Source organism: Eulemur rufifrons, chromosome 8 (assembly GCF_041146395.1).
Source record: "Eulemur rufifrons isolate Redbay chromosome 8, OSU_ERuf_1, whole genome shotgun sequence".
Lineage (NCBI taxonomy): Eukaryota > Metazoa > Chordata > Mammalia > Primates > Lemuridae > Eulemur > Eulemur rufifrons.
Window position 1 is genome coordinate 34,724,843 of NC_090990.1, and position 21,618 is coordinate 34,746,460.

The following is a 21,618-nucleotide window of genomic DNA, read 5'->3' on the forward strand; positions in this document are numbered from 1 at the left end:
GGTGATGATAGTGAGGGTGGTAGTCATGGTGATGGTTATTGTTGTTAGTGGTGTTGGTGCTGGTATTGGTGGTTATGGTGATGGGGGGGTGGTTGTCATGGTGATGGTTCTGTTGCTGTTGTTGGTATTGGTGGTGGTAATGGTGCCCGTGGTGGTGATTATGGTGAAGGTGGTAGGGTGGTAGTCATGGTGATGGTGTTGTTAGTGGTGTTGGTGTTGATATTGGTGGTGGTAGTGGTGGTGGTAGTTATGGTGATAGTGGTAGGTGTGGTTGTCAAGGTGATGGTGGTGTTGTTGGTGTATTAGTGGTGGTAATGGTGGTGGTGGTGGTGGTGGTGGTTATGGTGATGGTGGTGGTGGTCGTGGTCATGGTGATGGTTGGTGATGGTGCTGTTAGTGGTGTTCTTGTTGGTGGTGGTGATGGTGGCGGTGGTGTTGGTAGTGGTAGTGGTGGTGGTTATAGAAGCCGACCCAAGCTGGTTTCCTCATCCTCCTGGCAATTCTATAAGCCGACCAAGTATTCATCTATGTATGTATGTATCTATAGTTTTCTAGATCAACTTCATTGAGGTGTGGTTCAATGAGTTTTGAAAAATGTACACACCTGTGTGATCACTTCTCTAATCAAGATATAGAACACTTCTATCCTCCAAAAAGTTACCTTGTGCCCCTTCACAGTAAATTTCTTCCCCTTCCAGGCCCAGGTAACCACCTATTTGTTTCTATATCTATAGTTTTGCCTATTCTAGAGTTTTATACAAATTCAGTCAATATTGCTGTATCTGACTTCTTTCTCTCCACTTAATGTTTTTGGATTCATCCATGTAGGTGCATGCTTGCCTAAAGTAAACATGTTTATCCACATTAGTTCATTCCTTCTTGCTGCTGGGTCGTACTCTACGCTATTTAACATACTGCAGTGTGATTCTGCACTCACTTGTTGGTGAATATGAAAGCTGTGTCCAGCTTTTGGCTACTACGAGTGAGGCTGCTATGAACATTTGTGTACGGGTCTTTTTGTGAACATATGTTTCAATATCCTTTTAATCAGTTCCATTTTTGCTTAAATCAGCAAGAGCTGGCTTCTGTTACTTGTAGCTAAGGGATCTGGCTGCAATAGAAGGAGAGAAGGGAAATTAGCTGGCAACTGGAAGGGGATGTTGGGTCAAGGAGAGGATTTTATTTTTAAGATGTAAAAGACTTGAACATGCCTAAATACTGATGCCCATGATCTGGTTGAGAGAGAGCTGTTGAGAGAAGAGAAAATTGATCCTGTGAACCCCTGCAAAGCAGGGATGGGGAGAGCTCAAAGCCCAGGCAGTAGGAATATCTTGGGAGGGGAGCACAGGCAGAGCCTTGAGTGGAGCAAGAGGAGATCATGGGAGGAAGGGAGGGTGAGTGTGGAGGGAGGATAGCAGGAAGTTGGGGGAGCTTTCACCTGAGGGCTTTGACTTCCACAGGGAAGTAGGTAGTAAGCTAACATACTGAGACTGAGGAAGGAGACAGGCTGCCAGAGGTCTGGGGACAGGGGCAAGTATGCCATGGTCATTGCAAGGAGGGCAATAGGGCGCTGACTGGAGAAGTGAAGCAGTAGTGCCTGGCTGCATTAAGAGCACAGCTGAGGCTAGTGACTAGGACATGGAGTATCTCCATGGGAACCCACTGTTGATGCCCCAGCAGAGCTGAGGTGCTTGGAGGCAAGCCCGGGGAAGGGGCTGAGGGCATGGGCAGCTCCTCCAGGAATTAGGGGGCTGCATTGAACATCCTTGCTCTACTGCGAGGATCTAATACAGTGCCCTGCATGTGGCAGGTTAAATATCGGTTGAATGGATGAATGAGTTTAGAGGCCCTGGGGAATTAGAGCTTAGCACTGGTCTGGTATAACCTCCCCACTGTATAGAAGAAAAACCTGAAGTACGGAGAGGGGAAGGGGCTTGGCCAAAGTCACACAGGCAGAGATGGGATTTGCTCTCAGTTCTGTCCAATCTCAAGTACAGAGCTCTTTCCACAACCTCTCCAATCACTGTTGACTGAATGGACAAAGGTCTGTGTTCAAATCCTGTCTCCACCGGTGGCTCTCCACCTGACTTTGGGCAAGTCACTTAAGTGCTAGAAAGCATTGTTTGCTCCATTTTATAGATGTGGATACTGAGTCTCAGAGAAGTTAAATGGGACTAGGGCTCTGTAGCTGAGAACAGGTAGAGCAGGGATTTCACACATTCCATTTAACCGTCGCTTATTGGGGCAGATTAAATTTTTGGTCCCACGTCTTCACTCCGTCATAGCAGGACTACACATCTGCACTCTTTGCCATGTACCTTTGCAGTGAGGGAGGTGTACTTCCTCCTCCCCGGCTGAACTTGGCCACGTGACAGTGGAGAGTTAGTGAGTGTGACATGGCAGAGGACTTAAGGGAGCTTGTGTTTTGGTGATTGCCACAAGAAGCACACACTCTAGAAAGCCACTGTCCCTTCAGCCTGCCCCAGAATGCACATACATGGGCCAGACCTGAGCCCAGCTGCAGCCTGGAGCCCAGCCAGCTGCCCTTCAGTGTGGACACTGTCACTCCACTGAACCCGGATTAGAATAGCCACGCTGGCGTTGACCTGCCGTCGACTCCTGAGCAGGAGAGCAAATGCCTGCTGTCCTAAGCCACTAGGTGTTGGGAGGCTTGTTACGCAGTTATTGTAGCAGCTGCTGACTGATAGAGGACCAGGTCCTATTCTAAGTGCAGACTTGGGTTACAGAGATGGCTCAGATGTTGTCTCTAGTCTCGGGGGCTCACAGTTTATTGGAGGTGGCGGTGGCATCACTTGAGGTTTTTTTAAAACCAAATTCTAATCTCTAAAATTCGTATCTAAGAGGCAAATGCAAATTTTCTCGTAATTCTTTTTAGAGCACCCTTAGATTATTCTTAGAAGATGAAACTGACAATTTTTTTTTTAAACTTGCTGAATTTCTGCAGTGCACAAATGACAGAATCTGTTTTGTGATAACAAGAGGCAGGTGAGCTGGGAAGGTGACTTTGTCGGATGATGTCATCCAACATTGTGTTTAATGGGCCGGAAGACAAACATCAGCAGCTGGTTTAATGAATGAGGTTAACCTGATTCTTGATCCTAGAGTTGTGTAAAAAGGTGGATGGTAATGATTTCACCATTTTATCACTTTTTTCTCAATGAATAATAATGATGCTCACGAAAACATGTTAGTTTGCAAAGTGCTTGAAGCAATTTTCAACCTAACATGAGTTTTTAGTGAGGGTTGAATCCACGGGACGAATCCACGGCTGTGTGATCCCACACAGAGGCCATCTCCTGGGCTCGTTCCCCCGGGACCAGAACAGCTTACCTCCGTGGGGCCGCTTCCCGATGTTCCATAGGGGAGCCCGACTGATTGATCTTATTACAATGTAAAATAGTGACTTTAATGCTCATCTCCTAGAGTAAATCTGTAATGAAAGCACAGAGGCTCTTTGGGAAGAACTCAGAAGAAGATGCTTGTCAAAGTTCTCAATCGTAGGGTCAAGTTTTTTTTTTGTTGTTTTTTTTTTTTTATCAATCCCTTGATGGCTGGCAGGGTGGGAGGCATGTGAGCCGCTTTTGCACTGAAGGCAGGAGACAAAGAAGAGGGGGGCTGAGACGAAGGGGGTGGGGGTGATTGATGATGGTTCAAGGTCCTGGAGAAGGTAAAGGGAGCAGGTGGGGTCCTAGGGAGGAGCAGAGGGGCCGGCCTTGGAAAGGGAAGGGGACCCTCCCTCCCTTGACCATGTGGAAGTAGCTCATCTAATGTACGTGGGATAGGGCAGGGCAGAAAGCTGAGGAGGTTCAAACCAAAGGCCTCAGTGAGGTAGGAGGCAAAGACCTTCCCTTGTGACCTACCTTTGTGGCTTCCCCAAAGCCAGGGGTGGGAAAGAACAACAAGGGGGTGGCAGCAGAATGAGGGGGTGGCACAGGGACCAGGGGCTGACAAGGACCAGGCTTGGTGGTGGTGGTGGTGTTGGTGTTGGTGGTGGTAGTTGGGGGGTGTCCTGATGAGGCCAAATGTATAAGTAAGTTCCTATCTGTTCAGCTGAGGGACTTTGCTTCCAGGCCTGTTTATTCTTCATGATTCAGCTCCTGTAGTGCTTCCTCCAGGAAAGCTTCCTTGATTCCACTCCCGTACATGCATCCTACCCCCCAGGCTGGGTGGGGCCCCTCTTGGGTGCTCTGGAAACCTGGTGTGTTTCTTTGTTATAGATTCTTCCTGCAGCTTCGTGTCCTCAGCCCGTGCAGTACACGGATCTTGGCTGGCCCTGGGCCCTGGAAGTCTGGGTGGGGGCGGGCGCAGACTCAGCCTGGCTCCCCTCCCCTCAGCCAGACTGGGCCAGGGATGGACATAGGGCAAGTCTGCTTGTCTGTCCTCCCCTCGCCTCTGTTTCCCCCCTCCCACCTCCCCCGTGCCCTGTCTGCTCCTTCTCTTCTTACTTTGCTCGCCTTTCGGCCCTTGGACTGAGCAAGTCCCATCATTCTGGGGCCTTCTTGCAGGTTGTCCATGTGTCTCCTGCCTGTGGTCCCTCCTTCAGGGACATAGCTTCCCCATGTGTAAGGCGGGACACCACATGCTGTCTGGGGTTGTTGGGGCCACTCACACAAGGCGATCCGCATGCAGCACATGGCACGGAGCCCCGCACAGTGAGTGGAGGTCCCACTGCCCCCAGAGACCTCCCGTCTCGGTCCTGCTCTCTGGCTCGTCACTCACTGGCATGTCAGTTTCCTTCTCCCGGCCTTGGTTTTCCATCTGTGAGCCACCACCATCAACAAACGTATTTATTCCCCAGCCCGTGAAGCCTGGGGGCAGGACCTGTGTTCCCTTCACCACACCCCTGGTGCTCGCCACGGGGCCGAGGGTACAGACGCGTGCAGTCGGTGTGGACTTCTCACGGCTGTCATTATTTTTGTGACGCTTTCTGTCACTGTAACTCCGAGCAATGGCCTTAGTAGTACAAGGGTGCGGCCCGTGGTTTGTAACAGAAAGGTTGCTGTTAAGTGGGGTTCACTCCCACAGGGCCAGAAAGAACACTCTTTACTTCAGGTCCCAGCCACACCCTGAGCAGCAGGTGTCACTTACTGGGGTCCTCAGGGCCCTGCCAGGGCCTGACACTGAGCATGCACCTCAGGCCTGGCCAGAGGCTCAGTCCCTGAGTTGGGGTGAGGGGCCAGGCCTCCAGCGGCCTGTAATTATCTCATTAAATATGGGACCCTTATCTCACCACAAACAGACTTTCCAGTATTCACAGCACAAACAGTTTTTGAGAGCCAGCTTGTTTTTTTTTTAATAACTCAGGACTTTCATTTGAGATTGTTCGAGCCATACCCTGGAATGAGAATTATACCGAGCTTACTATGTAGTCAACACAATCATGTTTAATTGTTCTAACGTGCCACCTTGGTGAATCCTGAGATGGGTCTCCTGTGCGTCCTTGCGAATGACCTGGGAAGAATGAGACGGATTGCCCGGCACCTGAGGGCAGGTCCTGGTGACGGGCTGGTTTGGATTCCTTTTCTCCTTGCCCTGCCTGGTGCCGCCTGTGCGGCCCTCTCCGATGGCCTGGTTTCCGAAGGTAACCTGCTTATTGATGTCGTTGGACCCAGCAGGGAACCAAGAGGAAACAACTTTAATTCGTTTCCCAACCACCTCCTTCAACCGCCTATATGGCAGACCATTCCCCATCCCCGGGGGGCCTCTCATGTAGATCCAGCAGCTTTCCCTGGCACGGTCAGGTATTAGAAGAGTCTCATTTTCATGTATAAACAGTTCCCATCTGATCAAAAGCAGTTTAAATTTCTCACCACATTCAAAGTGTTTGTCTACCCCTAGCTCAGGGTAAGCCCAAACCCCTTGCCCTCTCTGGAGGCTGCTTCTGTCCCCTGCAAAGGATGTGTATGGAGGGGAGATGAGATGTAAAGAGGACATCAGTGCCCTCTGTGTGGGATGTCCCAATGCTGGCTCTTTCTCCGGTCAGGGCTTCTGTGTGGGTTTTTTCAGAGCCACTGTGCTCTTCCTGATGTGAGTCCTCCTTGGCTGGTATCTCCCAACCTCTCGCAGCTCCCGCTCTGATGGTCCAGTCCCACTGCCTCCTGCCCCTGCGGACCCCCAGCCTCAATCTTACCCATCTGCTGGCTGGTTGGGACAAGTTGGGGGGGGCGTGTATGAGGCTCTGAAGCAGTTTTGCTGGCCCTTGGCAAGCCCTGCAGGGGTGGACTGGCTCCCTTCTTCCAAATGGCGACGCACTACCTTAAGCTTCGAAGCCTCAGCTGTGACTTGCAGAGACCAGAAGTTCCAAGTAACATCCTGTTATACAAGACATTAGTTCCTTCAACTCAGATGCTCAACTTTTATCTTAAGCGTGGAAGAGTGGTTATGTCTGCAGGTTTTGGAGTTTGACACTGGCTGGGCAAATCATAACCTCTCGGAACCTCAGTTTCCTCATCTGTAAAGCGGGGACAATGGTCTTTACTGCAAGGATGTTATGAAGGTTGACTTATTCTTTAGGTATCAGGTGGTGCACAGCAAGCCCTCAGTAAATGCAAGCTCTTATTTGTGCATTTCTGAGGAGTCCTCGGTTCCCCCATCCCAGAGTGGACATCAGCTCTTCTTGCCAATCCAGGCACTGCTCCCTCCTGCCGTTTGCCTGGCCTGCGGGGCTCTCTTTGACAATAACACAGTGTATTTTGAGCATCACTATCTTTACACCTCAGGACACCCTTGCAGGGTAGATATTATCATCATTCCTACTTACACATAACAAAACCGAGACTCAGGGAGGTTGCTTCACTTGCACAGGGTCAAATAGTATAAAGAACAGAACTGGGATGTGATCCCAAGCCTGTCTAATTCCAAAGCCTACATGTTCTCCCACTCATTTTGCCTCCTTAACCAACTTGCTTTTTGTCCTCTTTGTTCCTTTTGCAAAGAACAACTCTTCTGCACTCTGTGGACATATTGATAATAGTGGATCCCTTTGAATGAAGTCATTTCCTGGTTAGAGTGCACCCTGGAAATGGATCCCCCACTGCCCAGTAGAATGACACTTCCTGTGTTGCATAATAACAAATATACCCACAGCAGCTTTGCAGAGGTAATGTTGACTCTATCCATTTCCTGTCTACTGTTATTTAAACTATATAAAGTTGCCATTTTCATGGAAAGCGTCTAGTTACTATTGATTCAGTATCTGCCAGGTGCCCAACATGGGATTAGTCAAGAAGGGGAAAGTGTGTTCTGATCCTAAACCTAGAATCTATTATAAGAGCTAAGACGTAAAAACTTGCCAGCAATGCCAAGATATATGTGGTAAATACCTGTGAAGGGGTACAGGAAGTTAACACCAGAGGAACTCAAAGCAGAGACCAGTCTGGTGGCTGGGTGGGTGGGGACGGGTAGGGTCTGGGAGAGGAGGTCACATAAGGCTTCCTGGAAATCTGGGGCTGGTGCTGAGCCTTGAAGGCCAGGTAGAATTTGTAGAGGTGAAGGCGAGAAAGACATATTTGGTGTGTTTGCAGCAGAGAGCGAGCAGAGGCCCGCAGAGGCAGGAACCCAGCATGGGTGCAGGGATGCATTCTTCCAAAAGAGTCTCTCTTTACAACCGTGTGCCTCTTTGCTCCCTGCATGGGGATTTTTATGACCCCATCCATCTGTTTGCAGTCAGCCTCAGGTTTGCTTTGAAATTCGAAAGCTGAAGGGGAAGTGTTATATTGGAGCCAGAGCAGCAAGCTGGGCAGCTTTCTCTGAGAAGGAGGGAGTGGCCTCATGGAGCATAAACCACTGCAGGCAAAGTACGTCTCCTGTTGGCCTGAGTCCCTGTGAAACATGGGACCAGGAGTGTTTAAAGGGTGGTGGACGACCAGCCAGGGGAGGAGCTCCTGGCATGGGTCTGAGCTGACAGCCTTCGTGCCCCCAACAGGCAGCCCATGAGTGTGCGAGGCCAAGTGTGGCGATTCGGGGGTCCTTCAGCGGGCTTCGTGCCTGATCCGGATCCGTCCGTCCTGTGTTTGTTTCTCTTTCCTGCTCTGGCAGACGGGCCTGGGCCCGCTGGGAGAGTTGGCTCAGCCCTCCGTGCCTCCTGAATTCCCTGGCCCAGCTACCACCCCTTGCATTCCTTAGGAGCCTCGGTGTCCCAGAGAGACAAGATTTTTTCCATCCTCTCAAATAAAAGGCTTTTAGTGACAGTCATTGATTAAGTCCAAGATCCACAGTCTGGACTTCCAAGTCCTGCTCCAGACCCCTCACTTCCCTCAGCCTCAGGTGCCCTAAGACCACATCCTAGCTAACGTGCATGGCCTCCCCCAGCACGTCTCTCCACGCACTCTCTGTCATTCATGCGGCCACCAGAGGTCCACAGCCCCCCTTTTGAAAGTGCTCCTGGGTGGCTCCCCCTTACACAGTCTGTCCACACCCCACACTCCATGGCTGCCTTTCCTGCCTCTGCTTCCAAATACCCGCTGAGCCTGCTCTCCACGCCACGACCAACCACTTCCCCTGGCTGTGCCTCGGTGCCTCTGCTCGACTGTGTGTGGAATGCTCCTAGCGTGGATCTGGAGCTTCTCCACGTGGCCTGGAGAAGTTAAAGGGCCCCTTTGAAAAAGAGTCACATTGCCAGGCTGGCAACAACCAGCTGGTGGGCTTTATTTAGCATTTGATGCAAATTAATTTTTTAGAAGGAATGGCTTCAAAGCCTAGAAGTTGGAGGGTGGAGAAAGATCTTGAAATTCTAGCCTGTCAAAAATTAGAGGGCTCTTTAAAGATCATCTGCTCTAATTCCTGCGTTTTTCAAATGCGGAAACTGAATCTCAGTGAGGGGATATCCTTGGCCTAACATTATTTATGAAGTCAGTGGCAAAACAGAACTGGAACCCCGTTTGGGTCCTGAATTAGCTATAATCCTCCAGTCGTACCACCTGAGGGCCCTGAGTGAAGGTTGGGGGACCGTGGACATTCCGGGTACATGCTTCCTTCCTCTTTCAAGAACCATGACATCACGTGTTGATGTAGAGTTCACAGATACGAAGCACTTCAGATCTGTTGTCTGAGTTAATCGCTGTTACAACTCTATAAATTAAGCCAACCTTATCCCCATTTCCCGGTGAGGCAAACGAGACTGGAGCTAAGTGACACGTCCAGGGAAGAACACCTAGTAAGTAGTCAAAGAGGGTCTTGAGCCCAGGGCTGCTGCTCTTTGCAAGATATCACATTATCTCCTGTTCCTCGAAAGATGTTAAGCTTTTTAGGAAAATCATGCAGAAAAGGCTGAGGTAGAAAGTAGAATAAAGGGACTTTCGTTCCGGGTCCCAGGGACTGGGACTGCCGCTCTGTGCTTTTCTTCCTCATAGTGGCAAGAGACATGTAGAGCAGCGGTGTTTACCCTTTCCGATCCAGCGTCCCATTTTATTGTTAGAGTGCCCCTCTGCGCTGAAATGGAATCTATGGAGAATAGGACACACCTACACATGTGATTTTTAAAAAATTAATTTAATGCCCTAATTGTAAGAAAAAAGATATAGTAGGTTACAATAAAATAACATGTAATTGGGTGTACTGATGCTTGAGCACACCACCACTTGCAGACGTAATGCAGTAGTCAAAAGCTGGCCTTGAACTGTTGAGTCACCGTGAATGTGACAGCTAAAATACAGAGGGGCACAGATGTATGTTGTTCTGACACCTCAGGTACACAGGCAGTGTTGTCAGTCAGGTGGTGTTCAAAATTGGCGAGCGACTCCTGGTAAAGTTCAGAACAAAACAAAGTACATTCTTCTCTCAATAAACATGGAAATTGCATGCTTGTAATATCCAGTGTATATTAAAATTTTGCAAACAAATATTATGTTTATATAAAATAGATTTAGGTTCTAGGCTCAGATAATTACAAATGATTTTTCCCCTCTAATGAATGTTTGCCAAGATACACAAAAACTGTGCAGGATGAGGGGGTAATTCTTTGTATGGGACTCTCAGCAGGTCACTAAGCATCCTTGACCCATGACCACAAACATCCCACTCCCCCAACCCCCCCCAACTGTATGAAAGCCAAAATTTCCCCCACAGATTTCCAAAAGCATCCTCTGGGTGGTGATACTACCTCTGTTGAAAAACACTGATTTGGAGATTTTCTCTTAGAAGGCAGGCATAGAAGAGGGAAGGCTCAGACCTGTGTTATACCTAGATGTTTGCATTTCCTTCAGTTTTGCTTTTGATGAACATAATTTAATACCAATCTTGGATGACACCTAGTCTTCAGGCTTAAAATTCATGAAATAAATATTAATTTCATGTCCACTATTTCAAAGACTCTGCTCACTCAGGGGATGCAAAAATGAGTAAGACTCTGGCTCTGCACGAGTAGGCTTTGCCTTTTTAAACATTTGAAGGTGATAAGACATACAAAAGCCGCAATTTAAGACTGGATGCACGTAAGGCTTGGGGTGTCCGAAGGGTGTAAATGTGAGGTGGGGGGGGGGGACCAGGGCAGACCGCTCTGCAGAGGTAGAAATTTAACTAGGCCTCGTGAGAGCAGGAGGCTGCATCTCTCTGGCTGGGAGCACAGCGCGTGGTGCAACGTAGCTGCTCATTCTTTGCTGAATGATGTTTTGTTTTTAACAAATCTACGTGTACCTAGTTCTGAGCATGGGACCCAGCACTCTGCAGGCTCAGGTGTGGGGAGTGGAAGGTTCCTGAGGTGAAGCGGCCTCTTTGTCCTGTGCTCTGTGTCCCGGTGGGCCACAGTGTGCTGAGGCCAGGAGGGGGCCTGGGAGTCCCCAACTCGCCTCCAACTCGCACGCGCCAAGAGGCCTGGGGTGGGTCTGCCTGTGGTGGTCCCCTTATCTGTTCAGTGAGGGCCTGGCCCACAGACGAGCCCTGTCCTCTCCAGCTCCCACCTTCAAGCCTTGCTCCTTGGGGGTCACCCTGTGCAGCCCAAGGCCACAGCCTGAGCAGCACTGCCCCCTGGTGGCAGCTGCCAGCCTGCAGGAGCGCCAGCGCCACCTTCCAAGTCCAAACCGCCCCCTGGTTGGCTGGTCTAGTGCCTGTGTCTTCAGGCATGGCTGAGCTGGGCCACGCAGAGTGGGTGGCGGGGGCAACCTGGCAGAGTCGGTCCCTTCTCAGGGCACTCCTGGTGGTGCCGCCAGTGTCCTGCCAAGTCGGGACCACGTGACTTCATGGGTCACTCTGTCCCTGGGACCATGGGGCACAGGGGGAGGTGGGGCTTGGTAAATACCCTCCTCCCTCATCATCTTCGTCATCACCACCACAGCAGCAAAGGACTCTAGGCACTTGGGTGCTGCAGAGCACGGGCACATCCATGGCTTCCTGAGTCCTCACGGTAACGGCGGGTCGGGGCATCCTTTTCCATTTTACTGATGAGAAACAGACTCAAGGGAGGACGGGTGGGGGGAAGAGACGGCCCCGGGCACCAGGCTTTTCCTCTACAGCACACTGCCCACGGGGAATGTCCCAGCCCCACTCCCGCCTGTCCCCTCAGCGGCTGCTGGGGACCCTGCCCTCCGCCAGGCCGGACGCTGCGAGGCCTCCAGCTGCCTCGGCTGCTCCCCGACCCGCAGCCGGTGCTGCTGGTCTTCGCTGCCCGCAGGGGCAGCAGTAACAGCTAACATGTGCGTTGGGCTTTGTTTCCCAAAGCGTTTTTACATCCACTATCTCATTAAAACCTCACTGAAAGCTGTGCCAGAAGTATTTTTATTATCCCCAGCATAGAGCTGGGGAAAATGAGGCTGAGAGAGGGGAAAGGACCACTGGGGACAAGGCCGAGCCAGGTCCCAGGCTCCTGAGAGCTGCCAAGACCCTGACTGACCTGGGAAAACTTTGGGGCAGGGATGAAAGGTGGGGGCCCGCTCTACTGAATTTGAGGAGCCGACTGGCCCCCGAAGCAGCCTGTGTTTCCAGTCTCCCTGGGAGGAGGCCGCTTGTCCCAAGGAGCTGTTTCCAGCGGCCGCTGCGTCCTGCCCCCCGGCCCCGCGCTGTGGATCCCAGCCGGCCTGCGAGACCCTGCTGTGTTCCCACCCCAGCCAGTCCTGCCTCTCTCCTGCCACCCTCTGCCCCCACCCCGGCCCTCCCAGCGACTCCCTTTCTATCAGCAGCACCGACCGCCTCTCCTGTGTCATCTCTCTGCTGCTCCCTCTTCTGTGTCCTCGCACCCTCTCTGTCCTTCTTTCAGCGTATTCCTTGTCTTTCACTTATTTTCTCCTGCGTTCCTCACGTCCGCCGTTGGTCACCGTCCTACTCAGCCCCTGTCCCCCTTCCCAGGTCTCAGAGAAGAGGGGCTGAGGGAAAGCTAGGAGGGGACGTCTGGGAGCCTGCACGTCTCCAGCCCTTCCATGCCTGGGAACTTATGTCTTCAGGTTGGAGATTTTATCACTCTTTTTTTGTGGCTGATGAGGGAGGAAGAAATGAAGAAAAGAAAAGAAAAACACAGGAACTATTTTGCAAGCCCAGAACCAACCAACATGAAACAGGATTTTATGAATATTTTCTGAAAATAATTTCATTTTACAATGCCGTAACTGTGCCGGCCTGGCCTGCCTGCCTGGCTGGCTGCAGTGAGCAGCAGCTGGAGCCCCCAGCCCCATCCCACCCAGCCCAGCCCGGTGTGGCCTGGATTCTGCCCGGCCGGCTAGGCTGGGTGCTCCCTCTGCTGTGGCAGCCCTGGAAGGTGGTGGCAAGGTGGGGCATGGGGCACCCTGCCTGGAGGGCCCGGTAGCTCCTGCATCCCTTAGCTCACAGAAGCCCGAGGCTGGCAGGTCTAATATTATTCCCATCTACCTGTAGCCCAGATGTGGCTGGAGTGTCCCTACTCCAAATTACCTGGTCGGACCGTCCAGGACACCGTACTCCTGGATGGTTGGGTCCAGGCCCTCCCAGAGCTCCTGGTCCCCTGTGCTCACACACTTGCCATCTCGGCCTCCAGCTCGCTGCCTCTGCTCCACCTCACCCATGTCCACTCAGAGCAGTGGGGCTCATGGCCCCTGTGACAATGACGACCGTCGGCAAGTTTCCTCCCCAACGAGGAGATAGATGCTCCATCGCCTTCGGTTCCTCTCCATTTTCCGATCTCCTCACTTCTTGTCCATCTCTCTCTATTCCTTCTTTCTCTTGCTCTCCTTTTCAGGAGGAAATGATAAAATTCCTCCCCGGTCATAAAGGGAATATCTTCCCTCCACCTCCTTGGAGGTGGCAGAAGGTGGTTTTCCTTCCTACCTTGAGCCTCCAGATGGAGGCCACCTTCCAAACAAAGAGGTTGGTTTTTCTAAAAGGAATTTTAGTGAATACAATTTGCTCCACCTGCTTCATGCAAATAAGGAGGCTGAGGTCCAGAGAGGGGCAGACCTGGCCCAAAGTCACACAGCAGGCCACAGCCATGCTGGGGCTGGAACCCAGGGCCTGTGGTCCTCTCCTGGGAGCCTGTCTGCTGCAGGACGCTGGCTGCTGGTGCTTCTGGAGAACCCGAGGTGTTCAGGGGTGGGGGAGAGAGGCCTCCGAGGACATAGGAAGACAGAGAGGGAAGTGAGCACACAGGAGCGAGAGGTCAACAGAGAGAGGACAAAGACAGAAGATGGACAGCCAGCCAGCCTGGGGGGGATCCCTTCTCCATCGAGAATTCCCAGCCCCTGTTCACACCTTGGGCAGCGTGTGCTGCTTCTGGGAAGCTCTTCCCTTCGCTGAGCTGAAACCCACCTCCCTGTAGCTTCCCCCGAGGGCCCAGCTCTGTAGCTACCTAGAGAGGCCCCTGTCTGGGGCAGCCTTACAGAGGTCGATGGCTGGGATAGGGCAGCCCTGACGCTAACGATCGATTATCAGACAAGGTGTCCACTTTCTCCCTGGAAGAGTAGTTCAGTAGGAGCCAGCTCGGAGCCAGGCACTCTGCCTGTCGGGCAGGAGGCGCTGGGGCGGGCTCCCAGTTAGCAGGTGCACTTTCCAGTGACTTGTACCCCTTGCCCTGAAGTTCCAGTGACTGACTCTCCCTGGTGGAACATGCAGCACAACATCTGTGTAGATCCCAGCCAGCGACACTTGATGGTCTGATGTGCTGTGATACGATATAAAAGATATAACATTTTATCTGAAGGGCATCACTCTTCCCCAGGTTCCCACTACATACAGTGTCTACATGGTCTGTATAAACTGCACGTGTGGGGCCGACCATACCGAGGTGCACACCTGTGGGCCCGGCCCTGGGAAGCCACGGGGATGGGTGGGCGTGCGCAGATCATCTTGGCACAACATAAGTGCAGCAAGTAACAGGAGCTGTGGGGACAGAGAAAAGGCGTGGCTGACTCGGCCTGGGGCACTGTCGGGTGGTGAAGGGTGGGATGAAGCTAGAAGACCCTGAGCCTGGCGGTAACCCTGGAGTGTTGAACCCTGGGAGAGGAATTGGCCAGAGGTCATGTTCATGCAGGAGACCCGGGCAGGGACCAGATCTCAGGGGGCCGTGTGTGACCTTTGTCAACAACACTGGGGGGACACTGAAGAATTTTAAAAGCAGGGGTGATGCATGGTCATTTTAGCGGTTTGTAGAGCTCGCTCTGGCTGAGGGGAGAGTGGCCTGGAGGGGACACAGTGGTGGGTGGCAGTGGCTCCGATGAAGGCCCGGAGCAGCGCGGGGCAATGGGGATGGACAGAGGCCGCAGACTGGGTGGGGAGGCACCCGCAGGCCTTGGCGAGCAAGGGAGCCGGGAAAGGGGGCCCGAGGGGGAGCCCAGGTGCGAGCCGTGGTTACAGCCCCCGAGCTGCTCCTCTGCGGGGAAGAGGTCCCCTGCCAGGCCCGCTGCTCCACCGCCGCCTCCGGCCTTGGCCTCGCAGCGAAGGCAGTTCCCCACACGTTCCCTGGCAGGAGGGGGGCAGCCGTCACACACAGAAACACCGAGCCTTCGAACTCATGATGTCTTTTATTAATATATTATGCTACAAAAATATTTTTGGCAAAATAACATTAATAGCATCTTTCTTTGTTTTCTGTTATACTCTTAAAGAACTCTCATGATAATTCACAGAGGCGAGGGGAAGAGGTGACTAGAGAGCAACACCGTGAACACCTTCCAAATACATCAAGATCTGAAGCTCGTGTTGCACAGGGAGTCAAGTCGGGGACCCTCTGCAGTCTCTGGAGGCTCAGGAACGGGGCAGGGGCTCTGGCCTCCCCTCCTCTGGACTGGACCCTACTTTGGCTGAGAGTCAGCCCCTGCCCACCCCAGCCACAGGGGACCCGAGGTATCAGACAGCATTTGTCCCTGGCAGTTCATGGGAAACATCTCAGACTGGGATCCCACTCAAAGCCCACTCTCCCCACAGCAGGACTTGGGACGGAGGGGCCTTCAAGGCTGGCTACTCTGTCACCTTTCCTGCCTGCCACATGCTTCCCATCCCATGGCAGCCTGGGGAAAGTCAAGTGCTGAGCCTGGGGAGGGGCCACACCGCACTTTCATGGAGCCCCAAGACTGTACACGTCACCCCGACGCCCCAGCCCCAGAACAGCCTGGGCAGGAAACAAGGTCTCTGTTTGACAGATGAGGAAACGAAGGCTCAGAGAGCGGCAGGGGCTTGCCCCAGGTCACCTAGCAACGTGGAGGAGGCTGCAGAGTTTCTCCCGAAAGGAAGAGCCAAGCTCCCATGTGGAGAAAGGGCGGGGAGAGCTGCCAGTGCCTGGAAAGGGCCAGGTGGGGGCTCAATCCTCTCTGTGAGCCCTCTCTTCCCTCCCCCAGGGCCAGAGGAGCCCAGAGGGAGGGAGCTCAGGGACGCGGCTGGGGGCCTGGGGTCCAGTCTGCCCTCTCCCACCTCCCAGAGTCCCCTGCCCTGGGCAGCAGGCACGCCTGCCACTGCCAACTCACAGCGGGCCCAGCTGGGGTGTAAGAATCGGGGAGGGACAAGGGGCGGTGGGGGGGGGCTGGACTGATTTCTCAACCTTACTGGTTTAGACAGCGAGCCGGGGTGGGTTTTTGGCTGTTTAAATGAATTTTTGGAAAAATAACAATGTTCAAAGAACCTGAGCAATATGGAGCCGGGAGTGACCCTCGATGTCATCTACACTAGTCCCCTGCCAAGGCTTCAACTCTCCTACCACATCTGCGGCCAGGAACCCTCTCCTGACGGGAAACTCACCACCGTGCGGGCCCCGCGCCACACTCGGACAACTTTGGCTTGGCGGACATTATTCCACTGGCAGAGCTGAGGTCTGCTCTCTCCTCCTTTCCTGCCTCCGTTCCTTTCTTCCTCCCTCTCTCTTTCCCTCTCTACACATCACTTGAGCACCACCTTTGTGTTAGATGAGGATACAAACACAAACTCACACGACCCCTCCACCGAGTTGCTCACAGCCCAGTAGGGCAGCAGAAACACCACTGGACAGCCACACCACTGGGCAGCGGGGATTGGGGTAGATGCTAAGGAAAAACAGAGCAATCAATGGGGGCTTCCTGGAGGAGGTGTGGAGTGATCCTCAAAGGATGAGCAGTTGGGCGCAAGTTCCCTTCCTTGGGATGGGGAACATACTGTCTATTCTAGAAATGACTGTGATTCAGGCTGGCTAGGCACAGGGTAGGAGGGACAAGAGACGTGTCTGGGAGGTCAGCAGGGATGTATCATGGGAGTATAAAGTGTCAGCCCAGGACCTGGGCTCTTATCCCACTGCCACTGAAAAACTATCACCAGCCCCAGTTCTGTTCTCTGCCACACAGGACACCATCAAAGCTGCAATTCCCGGATAGAACTTCTCTTGTCCTTCATGATGTTTTTAATAAACTTTCCTTTTGGCAGAAGGACTTTTCCCTCCTCTTTGGGATCTGTTGTGACAGTGGCACTGGCCTGGGTACCAGGCAGGTGGGACAAGGGGCCCAAGCCCCTGGGCTTGCTGGAGGCCAGGAAGTCGCAGAGGACAGAACATTCAGCGTGAGGAAAATATGCTCAGGTCCTTCAGTGCGAGGGCGAGTGTGCTCACAGCATGAGATTCCAGGCTCCGGATCTTTCAGGGTTGGGAGGCCGTGGCGGCCCCTGTAGCTCCCTGGCAGCCCAATTCTTCCCCCTCCCTGTGGGGGATGGCGCTCCCTGCCTCCGTCTGGCCTGCCACTAGAGGAAGACCAGGAGACACGGCCACTCCGACCTCCCCAGAAGACACCATGACTGTGCAGTCAGCTTTCCTGAGAGACAGGGGACCTGGGGCCACACCAACCTTAGGCAGGTCACTTAGCGGGTTGGGTCTAGGCCCTCTGTCTTTCCTGCCTGCCTCAGAGTGGAAGACAAAAGTCCTAATAAGTGTACACAAAGCTCTCAGAGGAACGGGGGCATTTTATGAGGCTGGGCATATAGAATATTTCTGGAAGACACGCCAGCAGTGGTGGACAGATCATTCCAGAGGTCTGAGTGGCTGCTTATAGAATGGCGGTTCTCTGGCAGACGAGAGAATTCCAGTGCCTCAGCCATGCAGGTTCCTGTATACGTGCCTCAGATCTTCAGGGACGTAAGTCGGCAAGGTGAGTTCGTTTCAAACCCTGGCCAGCTGGCGGTCCGCAGGGACCAGTGAACTTAGCTCCTGATGTCTGACCCACACTGGCTCTGGCTCTGCTGTTGGCACATGTCTACCCAGTGGGTCGGTCCCGCCATCTTGCTCTAAACACTGGAATGTTCGGTTAGGGGAGAGTTTAGAATCCCCCAATCTGCCCAGAGGAGGGATCCGGGAAAGACTAGGGCTGAATCTGCTTGGAGTCGGGGGCCAGGACAGGACAACCCAGGACTGGGCTGCTTGTCCTGTCTTGATACCGAGTTCCTCTAGGCCAGGAAAGGTGGTTAGATCCAGCTCCAATACAGAGCCTGGCATTGCGTGTGCTCGATAATTACACACTGCATTCATTTACCTTTTTGGCCCTGTGCCTGGCACAGATCTGGGCACACGGTCAGGTGCCTGGACTGTTTATCCGAATGCTTCGTCTTTAATTAAGCTCAAGCTCTATCTTCATACGTCTCATGCCATACTCTGCCCCAAACAGAGGGGAATCTGGCCTGTGTGTTTCTAATTCCTTTACACTTATCTCATTCAAATAGCGCTCTGCACGATCCGTTTGATGTCCAACTTCTGAGCCTGCTTTATAAGTCAGCTAAACCCCTTCCCGCTCAGAAACAGGAAGTCACATTTTTGCCAAGGATAAACTGACTCCAGCCCTGGCCGGGGTCAAGTTCAGTTTAGAGTGTGGTGCCCGTGGGGCTGGCTGGACCCTCTGAAGCAGAGCTCCAGGCTTCTGCCGGGTCTCAAGCTCAAACACGTCCACCAGAGCTGAGCTGAAAAGAATTCAACTGCCTGCCAAGATGCCAGTGGGACCCCTGACCACCCCATGAGCCTCCAGCATTGTACCGTCTCACAGACAGCTGCCACGCTGGGCATGATGGCACTGGGGCCTATCGGTCGCCACTGCGCCTGCCCGGGAAACCTCTGGTGCAGCTGTGCAGCCCTGGAGAAGTGTCTCCCCTCTCTGGGCCCTATTATTACTCCTGCAGTCACCTGTCAGGTGAGGGGTCCTTTCTGCTCTCCAGTTCTAGGACTCTGTGATCAGCGAGCCACCAGCCTGGCTGGGATTCAGGCCTGGGAGTCAGCCTGCTGGGTCCTCTGTCTCCTCAGCCACCACCTCGGGGAGCAGAGGGGCTGGGCCGGTGTCTCTGAGGCCCAGTTGCCTGCCTGCCCCCACCGGCTGCCCTGCCTCCCTCGGCCCCCGCAGCTGTGCCCCACCCCCAGCCTCTGATTTGGCAGGAAAGCCTCTCACCGGCTCCAGTATTTGACAAGTCAGGGCACGGGACATGTGGCACATGCTGCTGCCAGAGCCCTTTGGCCAGAGGGGCCAACATGAGCCTCTTTGGCTGGAGCGAGAAGCCTGTGCTGGCCCCAGTTTGGGTAAGAGCTGCCTCCCTTGTGCCGTGCCTGGCAGAGAGCATGGCCGGGCGCGGACCAGGAGGCAAGAACTGCTTTTACACCACACTGGTCTGGCGCTGCATCCCTGCTAAGGGACTTTCCGCAAGTCCCTTCACCTCTCTGGGAGCCTCAGTTTCCTCATCCGTGAAACGGGGATAGTCACATCTCCCTGAGCTGGCGTGAGGATCAGCGATGAAGTGAGTGTGCAAAGTGCCTGCCACGCTGCAGCCTGGGACAAATGGCAGCTCTCATTGCGTTGCTACTACCACCAGAGGCCCTGGCTTAACATTGCCCTTGTGTGCCCACTCTGTCCTTCAGCCCAGCTGACTCTAGCTAGCTGTGACCTCAACAGCCTCTCCTGCACCCAAGCTGGATTAAAGACACCAGAACACAGAGGTCTGGATTCATGTCCTCACCTCCCTACTTGCTGCATGACCTTGGGCAGCCCATCTTGCTCTCTTTGGATCTTGTTTAATCATCTGTTACGTGGGGCTGGGACAGCTTCCCTCAGCACCGGCTTCCCACCTCCCACCCCACGCCAGCGTTTTGGTCGAAACACCTAACAAGAGCTCTGGAGGGCCCGTTCACAGCCACTCGGGGGGTTCAAAATAGCAGCATTGTCTTTCCTAGAGTACCTCCCAGGCCCTGGGATGCGTCCAGGGGAGGGGAGGACGGTCAGCATTCAGACCTCTGGCTCCCAAATCCAGCTTCACAAAAGCTGAGCTTGTCCGCCTGCCCCTCCCTCGGACGTCCCCACGGTGGGAGAAGCCAAACCCGGACCGAGGAGGCGTGGGCCATCCCGGAGAAGCCAGTTCAAAGCCACAGTCCGCATGAGGTCACAGATGTCCCAGCAACCTTGGTTCACTCCTGGCTCTGCCCCGGGGCTAATAAAGGGGTTATAACATAGGCCACATAAAAATAGTTTAATTGGTAGAATAAATACATTTTTCTTTTTTAATATGGACACATATTTTACAAAAGAGCCCCATAGCACTATGGGAAATTAAGATCCTTCTACAAAAAAGAAGATGTAACTTAGGTACAATAAAGCTCTAGTGTTCTAACTGACCCCGTGTGGCCTGCCCTTGAGGTGTGGGGCACCCCTGGGAGTGGTGGCAGGAGCTGGGCTGTGGCCGCAGATCCTCGCATGGCTGGTCTGGCTCCTCTGCCTGGGGTGGCCGAGGTCAGGAGGGCCTGAGGCTGTGCAGCAGGAAGGGCGCGGCAATGGTGGCAGCGACGGCGGGGAGGAGGCCCAGGGCAGGACGTGAGCAGCTGCTCACCGGGCTCGCCGAGCTGCTGGCCGGCCCGGGTGGGTCCTGCTGCTGGAGCTGGTCCGAGAGCTGGAAGGGGGGCTTGGCAGTCCCGGTGCTGTGGGTGGGCTGGAGGGGCAGGGGGGGCGGCGAGGCGGTGGTGCTGGAAAGGAGGAGACACGGCAGTGTGACCCGCAGCCTCATCCTGGGCAGAAGCCCTGGGCTCAGCGGTCGCTTTATCAGATCCATTTGTTCTTATAAAATGGAGAAGGAAACAAGGGACTCGGAGAATGTGCAGGACGGAGCCATACAGCTAGCCAGGCTGAGCTCCAGGGCCACACTGACCCTGCAGTCCCAGGCCCCGGGGGGATGGGCCGGGCCCTGGGGGCTGCAGGCCTCACGTGTTACCACTCAAGGAAACGGGTCCCAGGCAGGAAGAATTAGTGTCAGGGAGGAGATAGATCTGGGGCCCCTCGGGAGCTGTCGGCCTCCACACCCCCGTGCACAGGTGCCCTGCCCCCCTGCCGCCGCCACCCACCCCCCCAGACTGCAGACATGCACAGACAACAAAGCCAGCAACCCCACCGTGCCCACCACCCTCCTCATCACAACCACGACTTATCTGGCACCCACTGTGACTTCAGCACTTTTCGGGTCCTCTGGAAAAACCTTCAAAATGGGTCTCATCACTCCCTTTCCACACATGAGAAAACTGAGGCTCACAGAGGGTGTGGGTGGGCAGAGAGGGTACATGGTGGGCAGAGAGGGTACGGGGTGGCCAGGTCACAGAGGAAGTGGGGCAGCACGTCCCTGGGGCAGGAGCCCCGGGGTCTGTTTCACTTTGCACAAGCACAGGTGTGTGTAGTGAAAGTTGTAGAAGTTCATGAATTTACGAAAACAGAATCCAGTTTTGGAGGCAACAGGTGAGAATCTTGGCTCCAGAAAGCCCATGTGACAGACAGAGTGAGATAGCAGGGATGGACGGAGACGAAGTGAGGAGTGAGCTGGCAGGCGGAACTGAGCCCGCACGCGCAGGCCTTGGGAAGCTGGAGGTGAGGGGCCCGCGGGACTCAGCACCAGGTCACTGCTCGAGTCCAGGAAAGAGAAATTGGAAATGGATGAACAAAGAGAAAGAGAGAGAGAGAGAGACAGAGGGCAAGACAGGGACTGAGGAGGGGAGAGGACAAGATCATGGTGTAACAGAGAGGGGCACGAGGACAGGAGTCTGCCGCGAGACCTGTGGACCAGAGGGACAGGCTGGCGGGTAAAGAAAAGGCTGGGCCCAGCAGCTGCGGCCAAGCCTGCCCTCGGGGAGCCCCGGCAGGAGGAGGCAGATGAAGATGCAGATGCAGGCAGAGGCGCCCGCAAGCCCTATCACACAGGGGCAGCACAGGGGCACGGGACACACAGAGGGGCCCCTGTCCAGTG

The 21,618-nt window shown here is 53.8% G+C and overlaps 1 protein-coding gene across 1 annotated transcript in view; it reads right to left on the minus strand.

The window, feature by feature from the left end:
• Nucleotides 1-20,124: 20,124 nt before the first annotated feature.
• TRABD2B (TraB domain containing 2B) overlaps nucleotides 20,125-21,618 on the minus strand; it is a 216,987-nt gene continuing 215,493 nt past the window's right edge. Inside the window, exon 7 of the mRNA XM_069477899.1 lies at nucleotides 20,125-20,353. Within this exon, the coding sequence (XP_069334000.1) occupies nucleotides 20,125-20,353 (229 nt within the window). The remainder of the gene's footprint in view (nucleotides 20,354-21,618) is intronic.